Consider the following 25,870-nt stretch of genomic DNA (forward strand, 5'->3'; position numbering starts at 1 on the left):
TTTCTTACTTTCATGAAACTACTCTGCTTTTTTTACCCTCATTTCTCAAGTTCTTTCTTTTAATTTTCCTTTGAGTTTCTTATTCTTCCAGCCCTTTAGATGTTTGTGTCCCCAGGTTTTGTTTTTACTTATGCTTTTTCTCTGGGTAACTTCATTTAAATCCATGGCTTCAAATATCTCCAAACACTAATGACTCCCAAATCTGTACACCCAGTCCAGTCCCTTCTGAGCTTTTGACCTTCTTACCATTGTGCCTAATAAATGTTACCACTTTCATAGATACTACTTGATTATTTGATAGGTACCCTCTAAACCATATTCTGACCCTTTATTCTTTATTTTATTCAGTAGAACCACCATGCAACCATCCCAGCTAGAAACCTGAAAATTTTCCAAAATTCTTATATCTTCTTTTATTCTACTGCCATATTTACTTGTGTACCAAGTCACTAAGATATTTTATTTTTCTCACATTTCTCCTCTTCTCAAGTTTTAATTCTTGCTGTGTTAGTGTCCTAACCAGTCTCCCTGTCTTTAGCTTTCACTTAAAAATCCTCTATTATTTTGTCAGCAACATATAAAAAGAAACAAAAAAGGCTTCTTTTTAACATCTTCCCTTAGCCTGTCAAATACTTTAGGAAGAAATTTTAAAATTTGTCACACAAAGCCGTTCATGACCCATTATCTATACTTATGTCATGATTCAGTCCCTTTCTTCTTTTTGAGTCTCATCCTAGATCCTCGGTTAGGTACCCTGGTTTAGATAACAAGGAAAGTTTGAAAACCGCGGGACTGTAGGACTGTTATAAGACCTTAGATCCTAGAAGGAGAACTAATCTATCCATCAACCTCTGGCTAAGAGCCAGGGTTTAAACGTAACATGTCATTGTTCTGAGGTTTATTTCTGTTCATCCTTTACCACTTTCTGGAATTTTTTTTTTTTTAAGTAATATATATCATCAACTCCTAAAAGTTTTTTAACGCTCTAGGTCTTTTTAGGCTTCAGGATAATTGGCCCTTAATTAGTGTTAGCCATCTATATGCTTTTTAAATTAAACTATGGTTTGTAATCGGCCTTTTTTTTTTTTGTAGAACTGGAACTAGTCTAGAGAGAAGAAAGTTATTGAGACAAAGGAAGAGTAAATTTTATAGGATTATGGATTTTTCTAAAAACTTTGATGTGATTTTGATTTGACAAGATTGCATGTATTAGCAATATGTGGGATTTAATATTTTTAATTTTCTCTTATAGATATCTTCAGGAAGTAGGTTACACAGATACAATATTAGATGTGCGGTCTCAGCGGGTAAGATCATTACTTGGACTATCTAATTCAGAACCAAATGGATCAGTAGAGACAAAGAATTTAGAACAGATCCTGAATGGAGGTGAATCTCCTAAGCAAAAAGGACAAGAAATCAAAAGGTATGACCTATACTTATAGGTTAACATTGTTTATATAGCAGGTATTGTGAATTTCTTTAGCTTCTTGTTATTGCTATTAACAGTTATTGAAGCATGTAGAGTTCAGATTTAAAGATTCCTTCCCACCCTGCAAATGGTACCATGGACAAAGAAACTTTTTATTTAGGTGCTTTTTAAATTTCTTTATCTTGGGGCTTCCCTGGTGGCACGGTGGTTAAGAATCCGCCTCCCAGTGCAGGGGACCCGGGTTCGAGCCCTGGTCTGGGAAGACCCCACATGCCGCAGAGCAACTAAGCCCGTGTGCCACAACTACTGAGCCCCTGTGCCACAACTACTGAAGCCCACATGCCTAGATCCCATGCTCCGCAACAAGAGAAGGCACCGCAATGAGAAGCCCACGCACCATAACGAAGAGTAGCCCCCGCTCGCCACAACTAGAGAAAGCCCGCATGCAGCAACAAAGACCCAATGCAGCCAAAAATAAAATAAATTTATTAAAATTATATAATAAATTTATTTATCTTGGGACTTCCCTGGTGGTCCAGTGGTTAAGACTTCATGCTCCCAATGCAAGGGGCCTGGGTTCTATCCCTGGTCAAGGAAGTAGATCCCACATGCCACAACGAAGATCTCGCACGCGGCAACAAAGATCCCGCGTGCCGCAACTAAGACCCGGTGTAGCCAAATAAATAAATAAATATTTTTTAAAGATTTATTTATCTTAAGTTTTGATGCGAAGAGAATGACTGTAGTTCTGAAATGGGTTTAAAATTAGAGAGTGATTTCATGTAGTTCAGAGTTATTTTAATGTCTTGATTTTTAAATTTTTGTTAGAGTATTTTCAATAAATTATACTACTATATAATTAGAATAGTAATGGTTGTTTAGACACTAGTGTTAAAGAAACAAGGCTTTGCATTGTGTTTGGACTCAGAAAGCTACCAGGTATACTTTAAAATTTTAATGTCTTTATTGATAGAGTTCACATACCATAAAGTGCACCCACTTGAAGTATATGAGTTTAATAGTTTTTAAGATAGTCACAGAGTTGTTCAGCCGTCACCACAATCTAAGTTTTGAAAATTTTCATTACTCCATAAAGAAACCTCGTACTCATTAGCTACCACTCCCCATTCTTTCCCATATTCCTCCCACTCACCAACCCTAGGCAACCAATACTTTCTGTATCTATAGATGTGCCTATTCTGGATATTTTATGTAAATGGTTATTTTGTGAGTAGCTTCTTTTACTTAGTGTAATATTTTTAAGATTCATCCATGTTATAGCATATGTCAGTAATTCATTTCTTCTTACTGCCAAATAATATTCTTTTCTATGGATATACCACATTTTGTTTATCTATTCCTTATCCAATTGATGGGCATGTTGATTGGTTCCACATTTTGGAATAATGAATAATGCTACTTTGAACATTGGTCCGCAGGTGTGGACATATGTTTTCAAGTCTCTTGGGTTTATACCTAGGAGTGGAATTGCTGTGTCATACAGTAACTCTGTGTTTACCTTTTTGAGGAATTTCCAAACTCATTTCCAAAGTGGCTGGACTATTTTACATTACCATCAGAAATGTATGAGAATTCTAATTTCTCTACATCCTCATTAACACTTGTTTTCTGTCTACCAAATACACTTTTGATTATAGTACAGATTTGATAAATGCAAGTTGTCAAGCAGATGGAACTTTCTTTTCATTTTTTACCATTAGATATTACATTGAATTACATAGGTTGGAACGACAAAGAAAAAAGAGTGGAAAAAACCAAAATGAATTCATTAGTTTGGTTAGAGCTTAAGAAGTTAATAATATGTACAGTTTATAAACTAGCATTGTTTCATACCTTAGATACATTTTATCTAAGATACATCATGCAGTTATTTAAAGACTTTCAAGTTAACATAAGCCTTTAGTTTACGGGTTTTATTTCTGAGAAATAAGGTCTCTTTAATAAAAACAATTTGACATCTAACAGAGCCCTTGTTTTCTTTACTCTGGATTTCAGGAATCATAGAGCTTTCATAGCTCTAGAGAAAAAGCAAGGATATTACTATGTTATTTTAAACTAAACTTGTCAGCTAACCAGGCTAAGTAGTTCTTAGGATTTATAACTACTTTAGAGGAACACAGTTTACTATATCACACCTGAATCTGAATTAAAAATCCACAACAGACTGTATCTTCTCCTTGTAAAGCTTCTTCCCCTTGCAAGATTTAGAGTTCAATAGTTTTTTTTTTCTGTTGTGGTAAAAAACACATAACATGAGATCTATCTTAATAAATTTTAAGTGTACGGTGCAGTGTTGTTAACTGTAAGCACAATATTGTAGAGCACTTCTCTAGAACATTTTCATCTTTCATGACTGAAACGCCATAGCCATTGAATAGCAACTCCCTATTTCCTCCTTCCCCCAGCCCCTGGCAAACACCCTTTGACTTTCTGTTTCTACGAGTGACAACTTTAAATACTTTATATATATTTATATGATATATGAATACTTTATATAAGTGGAATTAATACAGTATTTGTCCTTGTGTGACTGGCTTATTTCACTTAACATAATGTCCCAAGGTTCATCAGTGTCATAGCATATGACAAGATTTCCTTCTTTTTTATGGCTGAATAATTATTGAATGTATTCACCACATTTTCTTTATCCATTTATCCGTCCACAGACATTTAGGTAATAATTGTTTTTAATCAATGTGATTTCCTTCTTAATGAATATAGCTGTATATTGCGAGTCTGTACTAATGTAGGTGTGTATGGTTCAGCTATGATCAGGGCCTTTGAAAATTCCTAAGAAATACGAAAATGACCTAACATGTTGATAGAGGTGTCAACAAAAAGATATTTATCGTATTCTCATTTATAACAATAAAAAATTTGAAGCAGTCTACATGTTCAACAGTAGAAGAATGGTAAATTGTAGATCATATTATTAGAGACAGTATGCTTAATGGTTTAGAATGGGAACTCTGAAGACAGACTGGGTTTGAATCTGGACTTTGCTGCTTACTAGCTGTGACTTTGGGCAGGGTACTTTACCTTTCTGTGCCTCAGTTTCCTCATTTATAAAATGGTAATGATAGGATTGATGTGAAGAAGAAATGAATTAATGTAAGGCATTTGGAACAATGCTTGGTGCATAATAATAGCTATGATGAAATATTGCTTATCCAGTTGAAATGTGACCCAATCAAGAGTAATATTTACTAGATTCTACTGAGTAAATGTCATTGTTGTCTTTCTTGGTTTATTCTTTGGTTTATTGTAGGGGGATGTTGTGGGTGTGTAGTGTATCATATCACACAGCCTCCACCTTATAAGGATTCATTGGGGGAGAGAGTTCTCATAGGTCTTGTAACTGAAAAGCTGTGCTGCTTCTTAGTGATTGGTCTGATTTACCTTTGAACCTCCAGTAGTTGCTCTCTTTCTTTTTACTCTGTTTGGAATCTTGCCATATTTGTGGGTTTCCCTTATCTCTAGAAAACACTGACTCTTTTTTACCCTTTTACTTACGAACCTTACTCTTGACTTCATTCTGTTTTCCCTTCATCTGGATATATAATTTTAAAAATTCTGTTGATTGCTTTTCATTGAATGAGAAAGGATAGTAAATAGTTGGCAAAGAAAAAAATTATTATAAAATTCCATAGATGTAGATGTCCACTTAAGCATGTGGATTAAAGGCAGATTTACTTGTGTGCCTTCTGGAACCTCTGTTAAAATATCAGTTAAAGACATTTTAAGACACACTGATTGACACATAAGGACAAAAAATTGAATATATAGAAAGAATGAGAGGATATACTGTCCATTAGATAGGGAGAACTTAATAATTTTGGAAGCTGGAAAGAAGAAAAGGAACAAGCCAATTCAAGTCCCAAAATGCCAGTAAAGTTCCAAAAGCTAAGGAGTTAGAGGTATCAGGTACATTTGGAGTCACGTTTAGAGGGGATTATTAATAGAGAATTAGTTTCAAGTTTATGTAAGAGGCAGTTAGAATCTTAAACCCCCTCTTTAATCCTGTATAGCCGCTTGAACACCCCTCCCCTATCCCAAAGAATGGTGGTATATTTTCTGGTGAATTCCAGTGATTTCTGATTTCTTAAGAAAACAAGCAACTGTAGGGTGGGCTACTGTACTGAAAACAGGAGGATTATCTGAAAATCTCTAGCTGAGCAGTGAGATTCCCTGTTTCCTTCTACTTGGCTTCAGGTATGTTGGCAGCTGGTCTTAAATCCCTTTCAGGCAGGAATATGATCACATTAATAGAGAAGACCTTATGATCCGACAGTTGGGATCTGCCAGTGAAATGGCTGGGACTCTGCCCTGTTGTTATACAGAAGTGTGAAGCTAGCTACTTTGACAAGCCTCACCCATGTACACAATATATCCAATTAGTTTTTCGGTGCCTCACTGTTAAATATTAACAGTTAAGGAAAGACTTTAATATGAAAATTGGAGACCAAAGGAACCAAACATAAAAAAGGAACTCAGAGAAAAGAGGGAGCAGAAGACTTTCAAAACTATAATTACTCTTCTGAGAGGACTGAGAGAAGATAATACATCTATAAAACAGTAATATGTTATTGTATAAGGTTCAGTAAGAGATCAGAAAAGAGCTAATAGAAATTTAAAAGTGTGATTTAAATAATTTTCATGTAAGACTTGGGAGATAAAAGACTCTCCCAGAAAAGAGAAAAGGGGAAAAAAAGTAAGACTGAAAAGAGAGGAAAATCTAAAGATCAGTCCAAGAGGGACAACATCTGAATAGGAGTTTCAAAAAGAGAGAACAGGTAAACTGGTGTTGAAAAAATTTTTTAAAGAGTAATTAAAAAAAATTCTGGAATATATTTATAGAATGTGTTTCCAAGGATGTTTGTTTCCACATTGAAAGGATTTCTCCCAGTTACACTATAAAGTGAATTTAAAAAAATCCATACAAAGGCCATCATTGTGAATGCTAAAAAGAAAACATCTCAAGAGAAACAGCATGGTAGCTTGCAAGTAGGGCAAAGTCTCAGACCCTTCACAGTCCATGGTTGCTTTAATTTCCGTTTTGCTAAAGACTAATGACGTTGAGCATCTGTGTATGCCATCCACATATCTTTTGATACAGGATCTGTTTGAATAATTTCCCCATTTTTTCATTGTTTTATTTGTTATTGTTGAGATTTAAGTGTTCTTTATATAGTCGTTCATTAAATGTGTGACTTGCAAATATTTTGTCCCAATCTGTAGACTTTTCTTTAAATTCTCTATAGTGTCTTTCAAAGAGCAAAAGTTTTTAATTTTGGGCAGTCTGATTCATCTGTTCTTTCTTTTATTGATTGTGCTGTTTGACTTTTAAACCTTGTACGTGTATTGTTGTGATCAAATACAGTTTTTAAAACCTGAAACGTGAGTTCTCACTTTAGAGACAGGAACTTCTATCCAAGGAACAATAATACTTTATTAAAGTTCAAAACAAAACTCTCATGTCTTAAATTTTTTATTTTTCTGTCATTGAAGTGCCAATTTTGTCAAATATTTTCTTTGCCTTTCATTTAATCCCCAGATATTGAGACGTATTACTAATGTTGAACTGAAAAGTATGTGTTTTGTTATTGTGGTAGTTTTTTGTTTGTTCTTACTAATTTGCACTTGAAAAACACATCTCTTTCTACATTCAGTGTTGATACAGGTCCTTGAACCATGTGCTGGATTAGGCAGAGTATAATAGACCTATTAAAACCCTATGTCTGGGATGAAGTGAGAGTGGCATGGACATATATATATACACTACCAAATGTAAAATAGATAGCTAGTGGGAAGCAGCTGCATAGCACAGGGAGATCAGCTCGGTGCTTTGTGACCACCTAGAGGGGTGGGATAGGGAGGGTGGGAGGGAGATGCAAGAGGGAGGAGATATGGGGATATATGTATATGTATAGCTGATTCACTTTGTTATAAAGCAGAAACTAACACACCATTGTAAAGCAATTATACTCCAATAAAGATGTTAAAAAAATAGTCTGAATTGTATTATATCCTTAATTTGGACTAAGAACCAATCAGGGAGGGAAAAAACCCTAACTTTTAGACTATTATTCTTTTTGTTACCATGTACTGTTCGTATTAGTAAGGATATTTGAGGTCATCTAGTTTAACCCCCCCAGTTTACAGGTAAAGAAGTTGAGGCCAAAAGGTTTAAGTGACTTGGCCAAATTCAGGCAGCTAAGTCAGTGGAAGAGTTGAGACTTTCATTGTGAGAGTCTGCATTCAGCTGAAGCTTTCACCGTTCTGTTGCAGCCTCTGTTTTTAGACATTTAAACAACTATTTGAAAACCTTTTTTGTACATAGAGGAGGAATTCAGATTATAGTTTTAAAATGACTTCGTAAGTAGATAAAAATAGATTATCACTGTTACCTATTATATGAGTGGTTCTGAAACACTTCAAAGGGTTTTTTTTTAAGTAGTTTTTCTTTTTCCCCCTTAAGTATTTATTTATTTATTTATTTGGCTGCGCCGGGTCTTAGTTGTGGCATGTGGAATCTTTTACTTGTGGCACGCAAGCTGTTAGTTGTGGCATGCGGGATCTAATAGTTTCCTGGCCAGGGATCGAACCCGGGCCCCCTGCATTGGGACCACCGAGTCTTAACCGCTGGACCACCAGGTTAAGTCCTGAAAGTATTTCTTTAGTATATTAATAATCCTGTTTTCTAGGTAAGGAAATCTGTAAAATGGATTGGAATGTTCTATATCTGATTGACCATAACTTTAAATCTGAGCATCCCGATAAAGTTCAGTTTTAGTCGTAAACATTTGCACCAAGCTGTAAGAGGTTGTAGAGCTATAAGAAATGCTGAGTTTAAGTTGCTTGCTCATGATGGCTTTATTTTGAGAAATAATAGCACATTTGAGTGCCTAATACTATAGGGTTTTTATTTTGATGCAGCAATTACTTAAAGTATTTTCATTGTAGAAACTTAACAACTGCTTTTATTGATAGATACTTTAACTGTAGAACATAAATGATCTTTCAAACATTTTTGTGTAGAATATTTAGATAATACATTATAAGTAAATTTTCATTTGAATCTCTCTACTACCTTCAAGTACTATTTTAAAATAGGAGACAGAAAGAAATATTAGAATTAATCATTGGAATATTTTGGTTCATCATTTTTCCTCTCTTACAGGCCTTCTGGTGATGTTCTTGAGACATTCAATTTCTTAGAAAATGCTGATGACAGCGACGAAGAAGAGGAAAATGACATGATTGAAGGCATCCCAGAAGGAAAAGACAAACATCGGATAAATAAACACAAAGTAAGAATTCAATTTTCTATTCTCATCAGCTAAAATATAGGTAGTCATGTATTTGGAATAGAAAATTTCAAGATGTCTTTCGTTACATTGGGAGTGATTGATCATTTATTATGTCACTTGGAAGTTTTATGTAGTCAGTTCTTATTGAATTACCTACACATAGTACAAATTATTTGCTGTATTATAAATGGCAAGAAAGGGTCTGTTTTTATAGGACTAGTCCAGTGATTTGAAACTTTTTTTAAAAAGTTACATCCTTTCCACTCCTGTCACAATTAAGAATCACTGCTGAAGTCTCTCTCTTCCTGTACAGTAAACAAGTGGTAAATTGTAACTGAAGTGGGGTGGTACTCCCACCCTGGGTGAGGGAGTAAACTAAGAATTGTAAATGTACGTGTCAACACTCATTGTTTGTTAAGGATTAATAAAAATTTGCTTTTGCTCATAACCTAAGAAACAGGTTTATGTATTTTAGTGTTGATGCAGGTTAGCTATAAGAGCAAAAGTAGATTAAATGATCTATGTGTGAATTGTCATAATAGTGTACAGTATTTCAAGTATGTTTTTTTAAAAAAAAAGTGGATGGGTTCTGTTGTGGTTCTTTGGGATTTTACAGTAATATGGGAAAAATGCCAGCGTTTCGCAGAAGCTTCTAGTCTATAAAAGCAGTTTTCAACCTTTCTGCCAAATTTCATGTGTGTAACACACTCATATGTGGAGCATAGGTGAATAGAGATTTTGATCCTTCCCTATTTTTTTGTTCTGGGAAGCACTACTATAAATACCACAGCTGTTGACTTGCATTAATGTCCTTATTAACTATGCCATATCCTTATATGTTACGGACTGCCTGTGCAGTTCTCAGTGAATGAGGTCAATTCAACACAACATATTAGAATGTAAGTTAGTGCATGGGTCTTTTGGTACCTGTGAATCTATTGTAATTAGAGAAGTTCTTTGTAAGAATCATCATACTTGAAGATTAAGATTTTAACCATTCTTATTACCACATTGCTTGCATCACATTTTATAACAGTGTTCACACAGCACTGTTGACAACCATTTATCTAGGGTATAATTTGGGATTGGTGAACTATGTGGAAAATCTAAAATTTTGTATCTAATCTAAAAATGAGAGTGCAAATGTAAAGATAATTGTGTGAAAACATAAAGGACTCCTTTACAATTTAGCATAAAGGTAATTCTTGGCTTATGTTCCATTTACAGATAGGTAATGAAGGTTTAGCTGCTGACCTAACCGATGATCCTGATACTGAGGAAGCACTGAAAGAATTTGATTTTTTAGTGTCTGCTGAAGACGGTGAAGGAGCTGGAGAAGCACGGAGTTCAGGGGATGGCACAGAATGGGGTAAGGTGATAAAGAAATGGGGGTGGGAAATCATCTAGCCCTTAAAGTTGTATTTTATTAAATATAATATGTGGAATGTGTATATCTGAACGTATGGTGGCAGTTAAACTGAGAGCAAGGAGAAGAGTGGTATTGAATAATTTCAGAGTATTTTGCACCAATTTATTTAGATTTGGTGACTAAACTTTAATATATGGCTTTTGGTGGATTTTGATTTTTTGAAATTTATCTTGATTTAAAGTTGAAATATTTAGTCAATTTAGAGATCCAATTCCTTTCTTCTTAGCAGATTTTTTTTTAAAGCATGTATGTAGTTTTAAACATTCCTATGATTTAATTTGGTAATGAACCTGGGTTTCAAGAAGATAACTCTTTTCAGTATTGCTGTATGGTATTATCTGATTTATTGCTAGGAAGTAATAAAGCTACTAATCTTGAATTATAGCTCTATATTGAGCAAGATTAATTGAAGTATTAAACTTCATTACATGTAATATTCAGTGTACAAATGCATTAGAGCCTAGCCTTTGGAAGTGATACCTACTGCTAATAATAATCCAGCCATAACTAAAAGGGATAAAACAGTTCTATTTATACAGGGTTTAAAAACCCCATTAGAAAGTAAAATAAAAGTGTACAAAGTATTTTAAGTTAATAGCTGAGGTCCAGTATGTTATTCCTATTAAAAATGTTCATTTAATCATCATTTAATATCAACACGTTACCTGGTAGGGAGAACTCAAATTGTGTTTACAGAGCTTTATTGGAGAAGGTTACTAAGTACCTTAATGCATATTTCACATGAACACCAAAGTTGCTTAGTTACTAGCAAGGGGAATTATCACTAGATTTTTATAAACTACTTTGGTAATAAGGAAACACACTTGGATTTTTTAAAAATGCCTCACTTATATATTGAAGCTGAATATTGCTAACAGCAGGAGAGACAAGACCTAAGAGATAATGTTTATTGACTATCCTGATACAAATTGAGTACTTAAAAGATCTGAATTTTGTTATCAGCTTTCTCATTGTTTATGATTCTCAAGCATTGTTTTCAGATCTTTATTTGTCTTCTAAGGGGAAAGAGGAGACATACTAATTGAAAGTATTAAAAAATTCCACAATTACTTTCTAGACTTCGAATATACACTTTTGTACTTACTATTTGAAAATTGCTATGTTATAGAAATTTTCCCTTCTTAAGAATTAGCTTTGCTCAAGAGCAAGAATTAACCTTGCTCCAGAAAAGTAAAAGTATGTTTTCTTCTAACTTCTCTGTGCAACCCATTCAAAGTTGGAAATACCTTATTTTTTTCCGAAAGTTTCTAAAATACTGTTTATTTTTTTCTGGATTTTAAAATAATTATATAAATATATTTAAATTGTATAAATACATAATTATTTTATAATTCCTGTGTTTTTTAGGAGGTTTAGAACGCACAGATACATGTGAAGAAGAAAATTAAAAATCACCTGTAACACTGCTATATAGAGAGAATCATGGTTAATATTTATATCTTTATTTAACAAGGATTTTGCTGCGTGCTGATATATAAACCACAGTTTCCACTTAATATATTATTCTTCCGCAACATCATTTTCAAAAACTGCATAGTATTCTTGATGGAATATGTTCCACTATTTCTTTAACTCTGCTGTACTGTTGTACATTTAGATTATTTTTATTAAAGAAAAAAACGATCAAAAGCAGTTTTCAAACATCTGTATAGCTAAATCTTGGCACATATCCATTCCTATTTTCTTCACCTAAAATTGCTGGAAGTTTAACTGTCCATCAGAAGAATACATAAAAATTTCAGGAATGTAATTTGTATAAAATGGCATTATTTCTATAATCAAAGTACTATATTATGTGCAGTTGATTGTCCTTCTGTCCAGAGACTTCTGGCTGTAGAGCAGAGTTTCAAGTGAGGACCTAATTAGTGTGAATGACAAGTGTCGATACTTTATTTACTTTTACTGTTAATATTTGAGAGTGACCTGAATCTTCTTGTGTAATTGGAAGTAACCGACAAAGTCTCTTCCTTCCGGACAAGTCTAAAACACCTTTAAAGCATTTTAAGTTCTTGAGAAGGAAAGGATTCTGTTAAGAACAAAATGGTTCAAGTAGTTTCTTTCCTTAAGAAATGGAAAATTATCAAAGGATCTATGCAGTGATTTTGAATTTATCATTTTTACTCAACAGGTGTCATACTCAGTTTTTTTCAAAACAAAGAGGCTGGATATACAAATACCCCTTTATATTTATTTAATTCATTTACTTAAAATTTGAATTTACTTACAAATGGGAAGGTGATGCTTTTCAGATAAATTACTTGGTAAAGGACACAGTTGTTGTTGTTGTTGTTGTTTTTAAAAGTAAATAGTCTGTCATAATGAAACATCCCAGTATTCACCCACATCGGATAATCTATGTTATTTTTTATTTTGTATACTAGCAGTCTACTCGGGTACCTAATTTTGAATCCTTTTATCCTATGAAACCACTGCTTTTAGAAAGCTTTTAAATCTTTTTCTTCTTCTGTCATCTACATTAGGTACTCTGGGTTTAATTTTAGTAGTTTTTACTTCTTGGCATAATCAGAAATATTGTGAGCATTTCTAATTTCGGTATTTCTCTCATGGAGACTAGGCATTTTAAGGTTGTTTAGTTATTGTCTCCTACACTTTGAAACTGTGGTCTGTAGAATGTATAGGACTACAAAATACCAAATGTTTGTATTTAAATATAATGAATAAAGTACTGAATATTTGCATAAAGTTAGTTACCAATTTATGCTATATTAAGTAGATTTGTATAATTCCTTTGCTTTGGTAGTTAGAATCACCATAACAAAATTTTAGGCCTTTGTGGTTTTGAGTTGTCAAGGGTCATTTTTTTGGTGCATATTTGTGTTTTCTTGTAAACAAGAAAGTTCCCGCAACTGATTCAACCTCATTTCTTGGTATTTTTTTTTCCCCCTAGATTTTTTAAAAACAGAATTAATATGTAGAAGATTATGCTGCTTCTTCCCTTTTGCTCTTAACTATTTCTTATAAGTAATATCAAATCAGCTGTTACCTACCAGGCAAGTTTCAGGATGTTTGTGCACATATGCATTCACCAACCTTTTCTTTGCACTGCCTTAAGTTTACCTTTGTTTTCTAGATTTGAGTTTACCTTGCAAGTAGTATTTGTATTTTTCTTAAGCTTATCCTTTTTTATTCCCTTTGCTTTTTCACTTCACTACCCTTTGCTACTCCAGTTAGAGCTATTCACAGATTTATTTTTCTACAAAGGTCTTTTAAAAAACATATTAAACTTTACTGTTTTATCTAACTTCCAGTGTAAAGTATATACCACTTAAATTTTTTGTTGTTGTTTCTATGAGGTTTAACAAAGTTTGCTCAAAATGTGTCCATTTGTCTCTTTTAAAAATAAGAATTGTAAGCTTTATTAAGATGAGTACAAGCGATTCTCTAGATCACATTTTTTCTTAGAGTATTTGATAAAGTGACAGAACGGATTCCTGATATAGCATTGTTTTCATGATTAGAGTACATGAAAAGTGGATTTTCTATTTAAATCATTATTACAGCTGTATTACAAACAGTATTACAGTTTGCAGATTTGACAAATAATCGTGTAAATTTCAGGCTTGAACAACCTAGTTTCAGGTAATTCAAGTTAGCAAATTTTTGGATTTAGCTTTTTACATACTGACTACCTAAGATCATAGTACCGTAAGGGAGAAAGTGATGACAATTATAGTAGGAAAAGCTCAAGGTACAGTAAATTGAATTTCTGTGTACCTTTGGCTTGCGGGATCGTGGTTCTTCAACCAGGGATCGAACCCGGGCCCCGGCAGTGAAAGCACCAAATCCTAACCAATGGACTGCCAGGGAATTTCCCTGTGTACCATTTAAATATGAGAATTTTTTATGTTTACTTACATACAACTATCTATAAGGAAAAAAGGCTTTTTGTATGTCCACTGTATAGATGCAATCAGTGAGTCCTAGGGAGTTTATAAGGCTTGTAAGCCAGAATATAATGAGTTAACAAAAATTTCTAAAGTATGTTTTCTCTAAAATCTTCCTCTTATGTCAGTCTTCTTGATTGACTTAGCCTATGTGTTTTGGTATAATTTTTATTTAATAACAGGGTTAAATAAACTCTTAGTTCTTTAACAAAATGTTAAACTTCCTAATAACAGCTTTCAACTTAAACAGTAAGTTTAAAACTTAAAGGATGGAAAAGCCTTTAATGCCTAAAATAATTCGAATAGACATATTTTTATTCTGCTTCTTTTTAATGCTGTTTTTCCTTTAGTTTACTATAGGGTAAATTTATTCTAGGCACAAGTATTTACTTAAAACAAATACGGATTTGTTTATTCAGCTAAAATAGCTAAAGTATCATCCTTAGCAGATTTACAGCAATGTGTGTTTTCACTTCTCCATACTTTTCACTGCTTTTATCTTACCCTAAAAGTATCAACTCTTAAAAAGTTCTTCAGTGGAATTTGAGTTTTGTTTTTTTTGTTTTTTTTTTTTTGCTAATCTTAGTTGTAGACCAATGGAAGAAGGTAATGAGATGTTGAACTGTTTGGGTGGGGTGGGGGCAGAGGTGGGATTCTCTGAATGCTTTGTATGGATTATTCGAAACATTGTAGTTTGGAATATATGTATGTATTATATTGGACTAGAATGCCTCTCCATTAGTACAGTTATTTTGTGCATGCAGAATCAATGTGACAGAAGGTGCATGAATATTTTCATCAATAAAATGGCACTGACCTTTCTAGCTTGCACTTTTATGAGTAGTTCGCATGTAATTCATTCATTTGCTTTTATGATGCTGGCTGAATAATTTTTTATTAACATTTTTATAAAGATGCAGTGATCTATTTTTGTATAACATTAGATTTCTAATGTCAGTCCATTGTAAGAATATCAGTTATTGAAAGAATAATAACCTTCAAATTTGTGATTCATAGAAATGAAGCACCATTTAACTTTTGTTAGTGGTATTAAATGTTTAGAAACTTACTAGATGAGCTTTTAGAGTTTGAGTTGTGAATACCAAAACTGAGACTGCACCTTTAAAGTACTTTGAATATATGCTATTAGTACATTTTTATTATGATTATATAAAGCTATAACAGTTTACTGCCAACAGCTTGCATTGCCAACTGCTGATTTTTTTTCTTTTAATAATATGCTGCATGTAGATAAAGATGACCTCTCCCCAACTACTGAGGTTTGGGATGTAGACCAGGGACTAATAAGTAAACTGAAGGAACAGTACAAGAAGGAACGAAAGGGGAAGAAAGGGGTAAAGAGTAAGTGCAGATTCTATTATAATTTTTGTATACCAATCTTTGAGAAAAAAAAATTCTTCAGTTCTGATTTTTTTGTCTACTTCTTTTTGTTTTATAAAGGGGGCAACTAACTTTAAACTTTGTCTGTTGTATAATTGAAATTTATTTGAATGTAATTTAGGTTGTGTTATTGATCAAGTGGGAAATCATTTTAAATATGTGGATAAGGATGAAGGAAGAATTTCAGGGTTTTTGTCTGTATTTTAAGCTTTAAAAAGTTTACCAAACTGTAAGGAATATTGGCCTTGTGATGAAAAATAATAGAAATCTGTTCAAAAGGAAGAAAGTATAACTTTCTGTATTGTTGATACATAGGGTATTACTGCTATAACCAGCTCATGTCCAGGTTACATTTCTTAGTTTCAGAATTCCAAAATACAGTGAATAGGAAAGCCCTTTCCATAGTTTGTGCTTTCTGGCCTTAATCCAACCACAAACAACAACAGTAGCAAAAAAAAAAAGCTCTCCTAGGCAGTATTTTCTTGGCTACTCTGATGGAGTAAGGCCAGAGGAGAGGGTAGTGGTGGCAGTAGGGTTTGTTTGGTCAATCACTGAGTGTCTTTGGGTACCTCAGTGTATTTTTCACTGTTAATATCCTGACCAATGAATGTATTGTAAAAGTATAAATTTAGCTACAGCACATCTCAAAGAAGTAATTCATTTCCATTTTGTGAATCAAGCTTAAGAACAGTCGCATGAAAATCATCTTCAGACCTATGAGTATTAAATGGAGAAACTGAAGTTTAGTTTTGGGGAACTTTATTTTGAACTGGCCATTGAATCCTGCCAGTCTAAATTTTTTGACTGTGTGTAGGAGAAAACAGTAGACTTCAATGGCAAAAACCATGTACGCATTCTTTCATATTCCTTTCTCTGGTGACAAATATATTAATTTATGAAATGGCAGTTGCAGTGGAAAAGGGTGTAAGTTTTCTTCAGTGAAGCAGTTTTTGAATGGTTTAATTTATTGTGGAGGTAAATAAGGAATTTGGGAGATTTTACGTGTTGTGCACTTTTATAACCTTATGCTTATTTATGTTATTGCATGTGAATAAAAAGATAAATTGTTCTCTAAGAAGTTTCATATTTTATGTTGAACTGCTTACCATATTTAAAAATGTTTAATGCTGGGCAGGGACTGTGTTCAGCTCTAACATCACTTACCTATATAATTAATGCATGTTGAGTATAAAAGTACTTTTGCATGATTGGCCATTTTAATATAGACACAATGACATTAGAATTTTAGGGTTTAGATCTTTTTTTTTAAGAAATAGTTTATTTGAATATTAGATTACTTATTTTCTGTATGTTATTCATAAACTGACTTACCTGCTGAAGATTTCTTTAGAAAATGCTAGGTAGTATTGCTTTTAATTTAAAATATAGATACTCCATTTTTTCCTGATAGAATGTGTTTAGATCTATACACATTTTTTTTTCTTTTTAACAAATTGAAGATTTGTGGCAACCCTGTATTGTTTTTTAGCAATAGAGTATTTTAAATTAAAGTATGTACATTTTTTAGAGACATAATTCTGTGCACACTTAATACAGTACAGTGTAGTGTACACATAACTTTTATATGCACCAGGAAACCAGAAAATTCATGTGACTCGCTTTATTGTGATATTTGCTTTATTGCAGTGGTCTGGAACTGAACCCTCAATATATCCAAGATATGCCTGTACCTTTTTGAGGTTTAGAAAGAAGATATAAGTCAACTTAAGGTTTTTTAGTTGTAGGTTTTACATTTTTCTAAAAAATGTTTTTTATTGAAAAAAATACCTGTTTAAGAACTATTAGAAACAGATGAACTGAAACTAAAGTCTAAAATCCCCATAAAATTGTAATTTAATTAATTTTCTTTAGTAGGATCATAATATGCAGTTTTGTTATTTGCCTACTTAGCTAACAGTTCATAGAAAATACCATTTCATGTCAATAAATATTCCACTGTATAACGTTTTCCAATTTCTTTATACCAAGCTACCCTGTTGTCAAGCAGAATATTGCAGAACCTAATATGTGAAATGGGTGAAAGGGAACTACTGTGATTAAATCAGGATCTGGAGACCTCACAGCTATGCCCTGAGGCTCTCATGTCTCAATACGATTTTATTACCAAAATGTGTACTGTGTTATTCAACCAGTCCCCTTTAATTTTGCTTTTGTATCTGTTTTCTCAAAAAAAAAAAAAAAACTAACTTTATATAGCCATAAAAATAGAACATACTTATGATTCAAACAATACAAGTAGTATGTAGAGACACAAAAAAGTAAAATCACCTTCAGTCCTACAACTCAGATATTAATATTTGGCATATATTCTTCCAACTTTTTCTAAATGTCTTTATACATAAACCTCCTTTAACAATTTCCAACAAGAATATCATATTGTTTTTAATTCATTTTTTCGTAATTTTCATAGTCATCTAAATAAAATATAATTTTAGTGGTTATATAGCATTGCATTTTGTGAATTTAACCTAGCCTCCATTAGTTAATCCTTCAGATTGTTTCTCATTTTTACTGTTTTTATAAACACCAGTGCTTTTAAATTTACCCATGTATGTAGATATAAAGATGAGGTTTCCAACACTGTCTCAGGAGTGAATAATTAGGAAATAATAAATTATGTTTCTCTTTACACTTCCTTTGTGAATTAGTTAAATAAAAACTTTTTGCTCTTTAATATAGAGTTCACCTTGAAAATGTTGGCTCTGAATCCCTGCCATGGAAATAAATTTTTTTTTTAATTGATGGATAATAAACTTAGGTCTTAATCCAGGTAGAACATCATGTTAATGCTAAGATACAATTTTACATGAAAAGATAATTCATGAATTTCCTTAGCATTCTTATTATCTATTTTTGTTGGGTTTTCTGATATTTTTGCAGATGTGGCTTTGTATAAGTTAGAATAATTCATAAACTTTAGCCTTTTTTCTTTATTCCAAAATGTGAATGAATCACACCTGTTGGATCATAGCACTAAGTTTCTACAGAGTTTTTTCCAGCTTCTTAAAGGGAAGAAAATTATTTGCTAACTTTACCATATGAAATCAGATATAATCCAATCTAAATGCCTTTTTTTTTTTAATGGGAAAAAAAGTGGTGAGAATGCCAGCTGTTAAACTTTGTAAAGACTCAACCATGATTTGACTATTAAAAATGGAAAGACTTCTAAAATCAAGAGGCAGGAAGCTAATGTTTATCTATCTTCCAGTTTGTTCACTCCATTTCACCCTTCATTTTTCCCACCTAAGGCAAAAGAAAATAAAAGTGACATCCTTGCCTTGGACTGTAGATACAATTCAGTATTAATTTTCTTTTTCTTTTTCTTACTTTTTTGATTAGTATTTCTAAGAGTCAACACCGTGAAACTAAAGAGACTTGATACAGTTATTTTGGTCTTAAGCTTCAGAAGGGTTAAGCTTCCTTTTCCTTGTAACTTTTTATTTTGACATAACTTCAGACTTAAGGAAAAGTTGCAAGAATAGGGTAAAGAATTCCATGCACTTTCACAGTTTCTTTAAATGTTAACATTTTACTACATTTGCTTTATCCCTTCTCTCTTTAAATATGTACCTTTATTATTTTGAACAGTTCAGAAAACTGAGTAAGTAGTAGACATGTTGCTCCTTAGATACCTTAGCGCATGTTACTTGAGCACAAACACATTCTCCTATATGACCACAGTACAATGAGGAAAATCAGGGAATTAAGTGATATAATACTGTTATCTAATCTAAAACTCTGTTTTCTGTAATCTTTAAATAATTTCTAAGCTTTCTGTAATTGGGAAAGGGAGTGAGGGGGGGTTCGGAATTAATCTTTTGTCAAAATCTTGGTTTGATAGGATTTTTCTAGCTTTCTATGGTCTCCTTTTTTGCAGTATTTTATGTCTCAGTAAAAACATGTAAATCAATAACAAAAATCACACTGTGTATAGCAACTGAAGTAAGGGTAAAGCATCTGAAATTTAGAACCTTTATTTAGAATATGAAGGAGGAGGGTAAAAATCTTTTAAGACTTTGGTATTTGTTTTGGTTTTTCAACATGGAAAGTTTAAATTGTGGATTGTAATATGTTTTCCTTTAATAGATAGTCTTATTCTTGCTTATTGTTATTCCTATGCTGTTTTATACTTATAAAATTGAGGCTTATAAAGAAGATTAGATTATTTCGTGTCCTTTCTTCAAAAGATTTGTGTTTCAAAGAGTCACATATAAATGAGCATCCCTGGATCATTTTCTAGTTTTCCTTTTTTAAAAAAAGTTTCATATTAGTATTTGTCATTTGCTATTCCAGATTCAGGATGACAGACTGTCAAGAGGGAATATAATATTTTTGTAAATTGTGACTTAAGTCCAATCATCTATATATTAGGCATTTTAGAACATTTAAGGTGAAATTATTATTTTGTAGCAATAACTTTCAGTAAGCCTATAAAAGCACCTTGGCACATACTATAAAATGACTGTGATGATTAACCTGCTTCTGTTTTGGAGAGAGTCCATAAAACTGTTCACTATTCTCTTGCATCAAATCAAAGACGAACAGTTGTTTCATAGTTAAGGGATATTATTTTCAGCTAAGAAACGCAGTTGTTTTATATTTCTGGCTTCAATTTCACACTTCTAAAACAGACCACTCTTCAACTCAGGTTTCTTTCTCTTTTTTTTCTCCCCCAAGAAAATAATTCAGGTATTTTCACAAGGGGGAGAAAGTATTTTGATGCTCTTTCAGTGAGGACACATTTTTAAACTGCAGAATCACTTTGCAGCTAAACTATTTTTTCCTTAATATTATGATGTCATTTTTTTTAAGATGACTTTTGTCATGTCAAAGCTTTCTTTTAATTAAGATGATAGAAAATACAACAGATCAAGCAAACATGACATAACTAAATCTTATTCTAAAATAAACTTATCTTCTCCAGATTGCCTGCTAAACATTTGGTTTCACTTCAGAATATAAGGCTGATTAACAAAGGGAGAACAGTAGATTGAGAAAGGGAAAACAGTAGATTCAGTTAAAAGAAAAAAAATTACTGTTTTACTTAATAGAGTCATGGAAAGATAGATTTCATGTCATGAGTGTGTATGTTTGTGAGTGAATTTAAAAACACTAACACACAAAAAAAATAAAAACAAAAACACTAACAGCAGTTGTCAGTCCATAGTTTGGCTTACACATGGCATACTGTTTTTCGTTTTCCTAGAATCTGTTTAGATGATTGTGCTCTTTTTTTTTGATTGTGCATTTGTATAGACTTGATGGTCGTGGTTAAGAGATAGATGGGTTGTTTTATTATTCATAGTGGTGAAAGGACAGTTTTTCTTGGTGTTACAATTAGAAAGAGTATTTCTTCTATAGATTAGAGTAATAATTGAGAATCAACTTTTGTTTAATTAATACCTAATGAGTCTTCAATTATGCCGTTGAATATTTTTATAATATTATGTATAACGTTCTATTACACTAATATGATTACAATTTTCTCATTATTGCTAATCAGACTTCAAATTTTTTATTTGAAATTGCATTTCATTACAATTACTGTATTTAGAATACAGGATAGATTTAGAAAGAGAATGAAAGAGCATTAAATGTAGTTAGTTGAAAGATGTTCTACAAAGTAGGTGCTAGATAGGACTGTTACATCTGGTTAAGAAATCTGCTTTCATCTTTTAGCAGTTTTTGAGAAACTAGAATTAAAGCAGGGACATTCCTATCTTTCCTAAACTTGCCACTGTGCCAAACAGAAACTAATGTTTGGCTATAGTATGCAAGCCAAAAAAAGTAATAATTATATAATTTGGGATCCTCAGTTTAAACATTAATTAACTTTCATGTTGTCTCCTGCTTTCCTTTTCTTCCATATTTCCCAGTCCATGTGTTCAGGAAGATATGACTTACCTGTAATGATAAAACTTTTTCTTGTCTTTATTATATTTAGCTATCATATGATGAAATTATTTATAAGTAATATCTAATAAAGTCAAATTTATGGTATACATAAGTATGATAAGAGTGAGCAGAGAAAGATCAACAAAGGCTCACAGAGGAGATGGAAGTATGTGCAGGAAGTATTCTCACCTTTCTAAGGGATAGGTAAGGACAGATATGACAAAATATGGTAGAAAGAACCTTGGTGAATATTGATACTATAGGGAAACTGCTCTGATTTGAAAATTAGGGAGATTTGTATTGTGGAGCACTGAAAGATGAGATTGGTTAGGAAAATAGGATCAGCGCATATGAAGCACATATAGGGTTAAGTACAAGATTTTAGTTAGCTTTGATTCAAAGAGTGTTGAAGTGCTGTTTGTGGTTTCAGAGTAAGGAATGATATGATAAATGTGATAATTTTGGAAAACTAATCTAGCTGTAGTATTCAAATTTGATTAAAGACAAATGGAGCTGGAAGAGAGGAAAACCAATTAGGAACCTTCTGCAGTAATTCATAAGAATGCAAGCTTTGACTAGAATAAAGTCAATAGCAAGAAAGAGATTAATCTGAAGAATATTTTTTTATAATATGTTTTATTTATTTTTAATTTTTTAAATTTACTTTTGGCTGCATTGGGTCTTCGTTGCTGTGCGCGGGCTTTCTCTAGTTGCGGCGAGCAGGGGCTACTCTTTGTTGCAGTGCATGGGCTTCTCGTTGCGGTGGCTTCTCTTGCTGCGGTGGCTTCTCTTGCTGCGGAGCACAGGCTCTAGGCACACAGGCTCAGTAGTTGTGGCTCACGGGTCCTAAAGTGCACGGGCTTTAGTAGTTGCGACGCGTGGGCTCAGTAGTTGTGGCTTGCGGGCTCTAGGGTGCGCAGGCTTCAGTAGTTGTGACGTGCAGGCTTAGTTGCTCTGCAGCATGTGGGATCTTCCTAGACCAGGGATCGAACCTGTGTCCCCTGCGTCGGCAGGCGGATTCTTAACCACTGTGCCACCAGGGAAGTCCCTGAAGAATAGTTTAAAGGAGGCTTCTATTTAAAAACAGATCTCCCCCCTCCTCATTTATAAGTTGAAAAGGAATTCTTAATGTGTGGGTGCAGGGCTTCCCTGCACTATGGAGCCCGCGAGCCACAATTACTGAGCCCGCGTGCCACAACTGCTGAAGCCCACTTGCCTAGAGCCCATGCTCCACATCAAGAGAAGCCACCACAATGAGAAGCTCGCACACTGCAACAAAGAGTAGCCCCTGCTCGCCGCAACTAGAGAAAGCCCACGAGCGGCAATGAAGACCCAACACAGCCAAAAATATAAATTAAAAAGAAAGAAAGAAAGAAAAAAGATGTGGTTGCAGAATTTTAAGAACAGAAATCAAGTCAATGATGTTGGTACTCATAAGTGGGAAAGTTATAAAGGAGAGCTATTTTGTGAGAAAGGATAACATTCATCTTCTTTCATGTTGAATTTCACTGATGGTTAGATATCCAGTTGGCAGTTTTTCATTTATTAGAGAATTTGTTTACAGTCACTTCATTGTCGGGGAAAATCCTCAGATAATAACTGAGTTTTCTCCATTATAATTACTTTAGGAAATTCAGACTACTTGACATTTTGCGTACAGTAGAGTTGCTCAAGCGTTTCTAAGAAGCTAGGGATTACTGTGAAATAGAGTTAATAAATGTATAAGATTCCACCTATTTCCATTAAGCCTTATAATCTCACTATCTGGCATTCTGTTAGGGATACATAAATGAATGATAGTTCCTATAGAATTACTAATATTCTCATAGCCATAGTGAAATTTAATAATTATGTAGTCTAATTAGTCCATTAATGTTGACATTAGTAAATAAGGTCATAAAGTGTGGCCTTGGATTTGCCTATTTTAATTGTTTTCACTTTATATTGACTATAAAGCATTTTCTTTTGTCTTTTCAAATTATTTTTTATGACATTCTTAAAACTATTTTCTTTCAAAATACATAAGAGAAATGATTCTCCTGTCATTTCTGAATTTCACAGTTTTAAAGAGATCCCACAGTACTGTAGATGCTACTGAGTTTTGCATATTTGGGCCTGAATTATCCATGCAACAGCTGAAATTCTCTCCTTAAACTTATGGCCTATGACAATGCTGACTTTTTATACTATGATGAGAAACTAAGAGAGCTCATGGGTAAATCAGGTTTTTCAAATTTGGGAAAAGTGAAAAAACATTTTGAGGAAAATTGGAGTTGATTTGTTAATGACATATTTGTGTGAATATGGCAGGAAAATATCCACATAAACACAGGGAAAGTTAATTGTTTGTTGCACCCTCATAAAAATCATTTGTACTAATTTCTTTGTTAATGTTTTAAAATAATGGATTATGTTGGAAAAACTCATGTTTTATTCTTTACACTGTTAAATGGTAACTTAAACACCAAAATTTTTTGTTTTAATGGTACCTTCTGTGTCTGTGAGCTTAGAACTTTGGTTGTGTGACAGAAGACTCAATTTTATGTATATATGTATCTCCACAGAAATAGTGAATATCTTAAATATTTAAATTATTTGGGGGGGTTGGTATGGAAAATTGAAGACATCTTTGATTATTGGAGATTTTTATAACTGGAACTTCTTAAAAATAGCCTATTTTGTTAGTAAGTAGGTTTTTAAGGCTGCTAGCAAGTCAAGCGGTAGCTGTTACATGAACCTCTGCTGCTGACATTAATTTACAGGGGTCAACAGGACAAAATTCTACGACATGATAGCTGATCTGGGAGATGATGAGCTGCCCCTCATCCCTTCAGGATTCATAAATCAGTCTAGGTCAGCCTCTACTAGAACTGATCATGAAGGTGCAAGAGCAGAGGAAGGTACAAAATTTAGCTGTCATGTTTATTTACATTGCAGAAGACATTAATTCCAAATCACATCTCCTTAATATTATAACCTTGCTGCTGTTTTAAAATGATCAGTTTATATGATCTTCAGAGAAGGTGTTGGGCAAGCTCTTGGTGTAATTGTCCTAAGGGATTTTGAAATTTTTGGCTTCTGTGTCTTTATAATTTTTTTGTTTGTTTTTGGTGTTAGGTGGAGTTGTTTCATATATCATTTCAAAGTACCTTTCTGAACTGTGACTTTAGCTTACAGTTCTAGTAGCAGAGAAATAGTAGACTTGAAATAGTACATATGGACAAGAACTATTTAGTCATTTTGTCATATTGCTTACATTTAGTAACTAATAATAACTGTCACTGATTAGGAGACAACTAAGTGCCAGAGATTGTGCTTGGAACTTTACATGTATTATTTCTCTCTATATATATATATAAAACAGTTGCCTGATATAATCATTTTAGAATAAGGCAACATCATTATTCTTTAACCTGGTGCTAGGTATATACTACTTGTAATTAATTTTCTAAAATTTGCCTAAATTAGAAATGTACAGGAAATGAAAATACTATTTAGGCATTTTTTTCCATAATTGATTTTAGCTGAAGGTATGTAGATGTACTTGAGTAATTGATAAATCTAGGTCTAGATCATTATAATTGTAAGTAATGAGACTGAATTCTTACCAAAGGTTTATTGTGATATATAATACATATATATAAAGGATAGTCCATTATCTAATAATTTGGCATATAGATTGAATTTCACTGATATTTCTGCTTTTGCTCTGTAAGGTAATTTGATAGCCCAGTCAAAAAATTTTGAATACATCTTATGCTCTTCTAAGGGTTCTCTACTAGTACATTTTCCTTAAAATTAAATAATTTTGCATTTTCCTTTACAGTCAATCATCTCTGCATGCATTTACCACTCATCATAATCTAGGGATATTTGAGGAAGGATAAAGAAAATCACTAAAATAATAAAAACAAAACAAAACATATTAAAGCATGAAAAGCAACAGGAAAAGTAAAAGTCTATTGATTTTTTCCTAGATCTCTTTCCCACTGTTAAGCTATTTTCCTGTTTTACTTTAGGAAGTATTTTCTAAAATGCATATACCAGCTCCATTATTCTTCATTTTATGCATTTAGTAATGGTTTACCAAACAGTGCATAGGAAAACTTGCTAAAATTTTTGTAGTTAACACTGTACATAAACTGCAGATTTTACAGCTTAAGGCAAGGCCGTATTAGCAGGAATTAGGGACCCTTTTAAATGTTTCAAACCAATGACCTATAGAAAAAAACAGTCAAGACTCATGCTACACAAAAACCAATTTAGAACTTGTATGTATGTTTGTGTCTAATTGTGCTTTTTAAAGAAAAAAAAGTAACTCAGTGATCTGACTATTAATAGTGGAAGGTCTAGGGGGTGGGAAGATAAGCATAACATTATTACACTTTTTAAAGGGTAAATATTATTAGAATTTGTTACTAAAAAAGATTCAAGT

At 32.9% G+C, this 25,870-nt stretch overlaps 1 protein-coding gene across 11 annotated transcripts in view; it reads left to right on the plus strand.

Moving 5' to 3' along the window:
- The window catches only part of STRN3 (striatin 3), a 113,833-nt gene that overhangs the window by 67,138 nt on the left and 20,825 nt on the right, over nt 1-25,870 (plus strand). For 7 of the 11 annotated variants that reach the window (XM_073800575.1, XM_019924076.3, XM_019924075.3 and 4 more), the window contains 5 exons: nt 1,253-1,426; nt 8,634-8,763; nt 9,991-10,132; nt 15,370-15,480; nt 24,198-24,335. In XM_073800575.1, coding sequence (XP_073656676.1) covers nt 1,253-1,426; nt 8,634-8,763; nt 9,991-10,132; nt 15,370-15,480; nt 24,198-24,335 — 695 coding nt within the window. The remainder of the gene's footprint in view (nt 1-1,252; nt 1,427-8,633; nt 8,764-9,990; nt 10,133-15,369; nt 15,481-24,197; nt 24,336-25,870) is intronic. The other 4 variants (XM_073800578.1, XM_019924080.3, XM_019924077.3 and 1 more) reach the window with 3 other exon arrangements.

The sequence above is a fragment of the Tursiops truncatus genome, chromosome 2 (genome assembly GCF_011762595.2).
Source record: "Tursiops truncatus isolate mTurTru1 chromosome 2, mTurTru1.mat.Y, whole genome shotgun sequence".
Classification (NCBI taxonomy): domain Eukaryota; kingdom Metazoa; phylum Chordata; class Mammalia; order Artiodactyla; family Delphinidae; genus Tursiops; species Tursiops truncatus.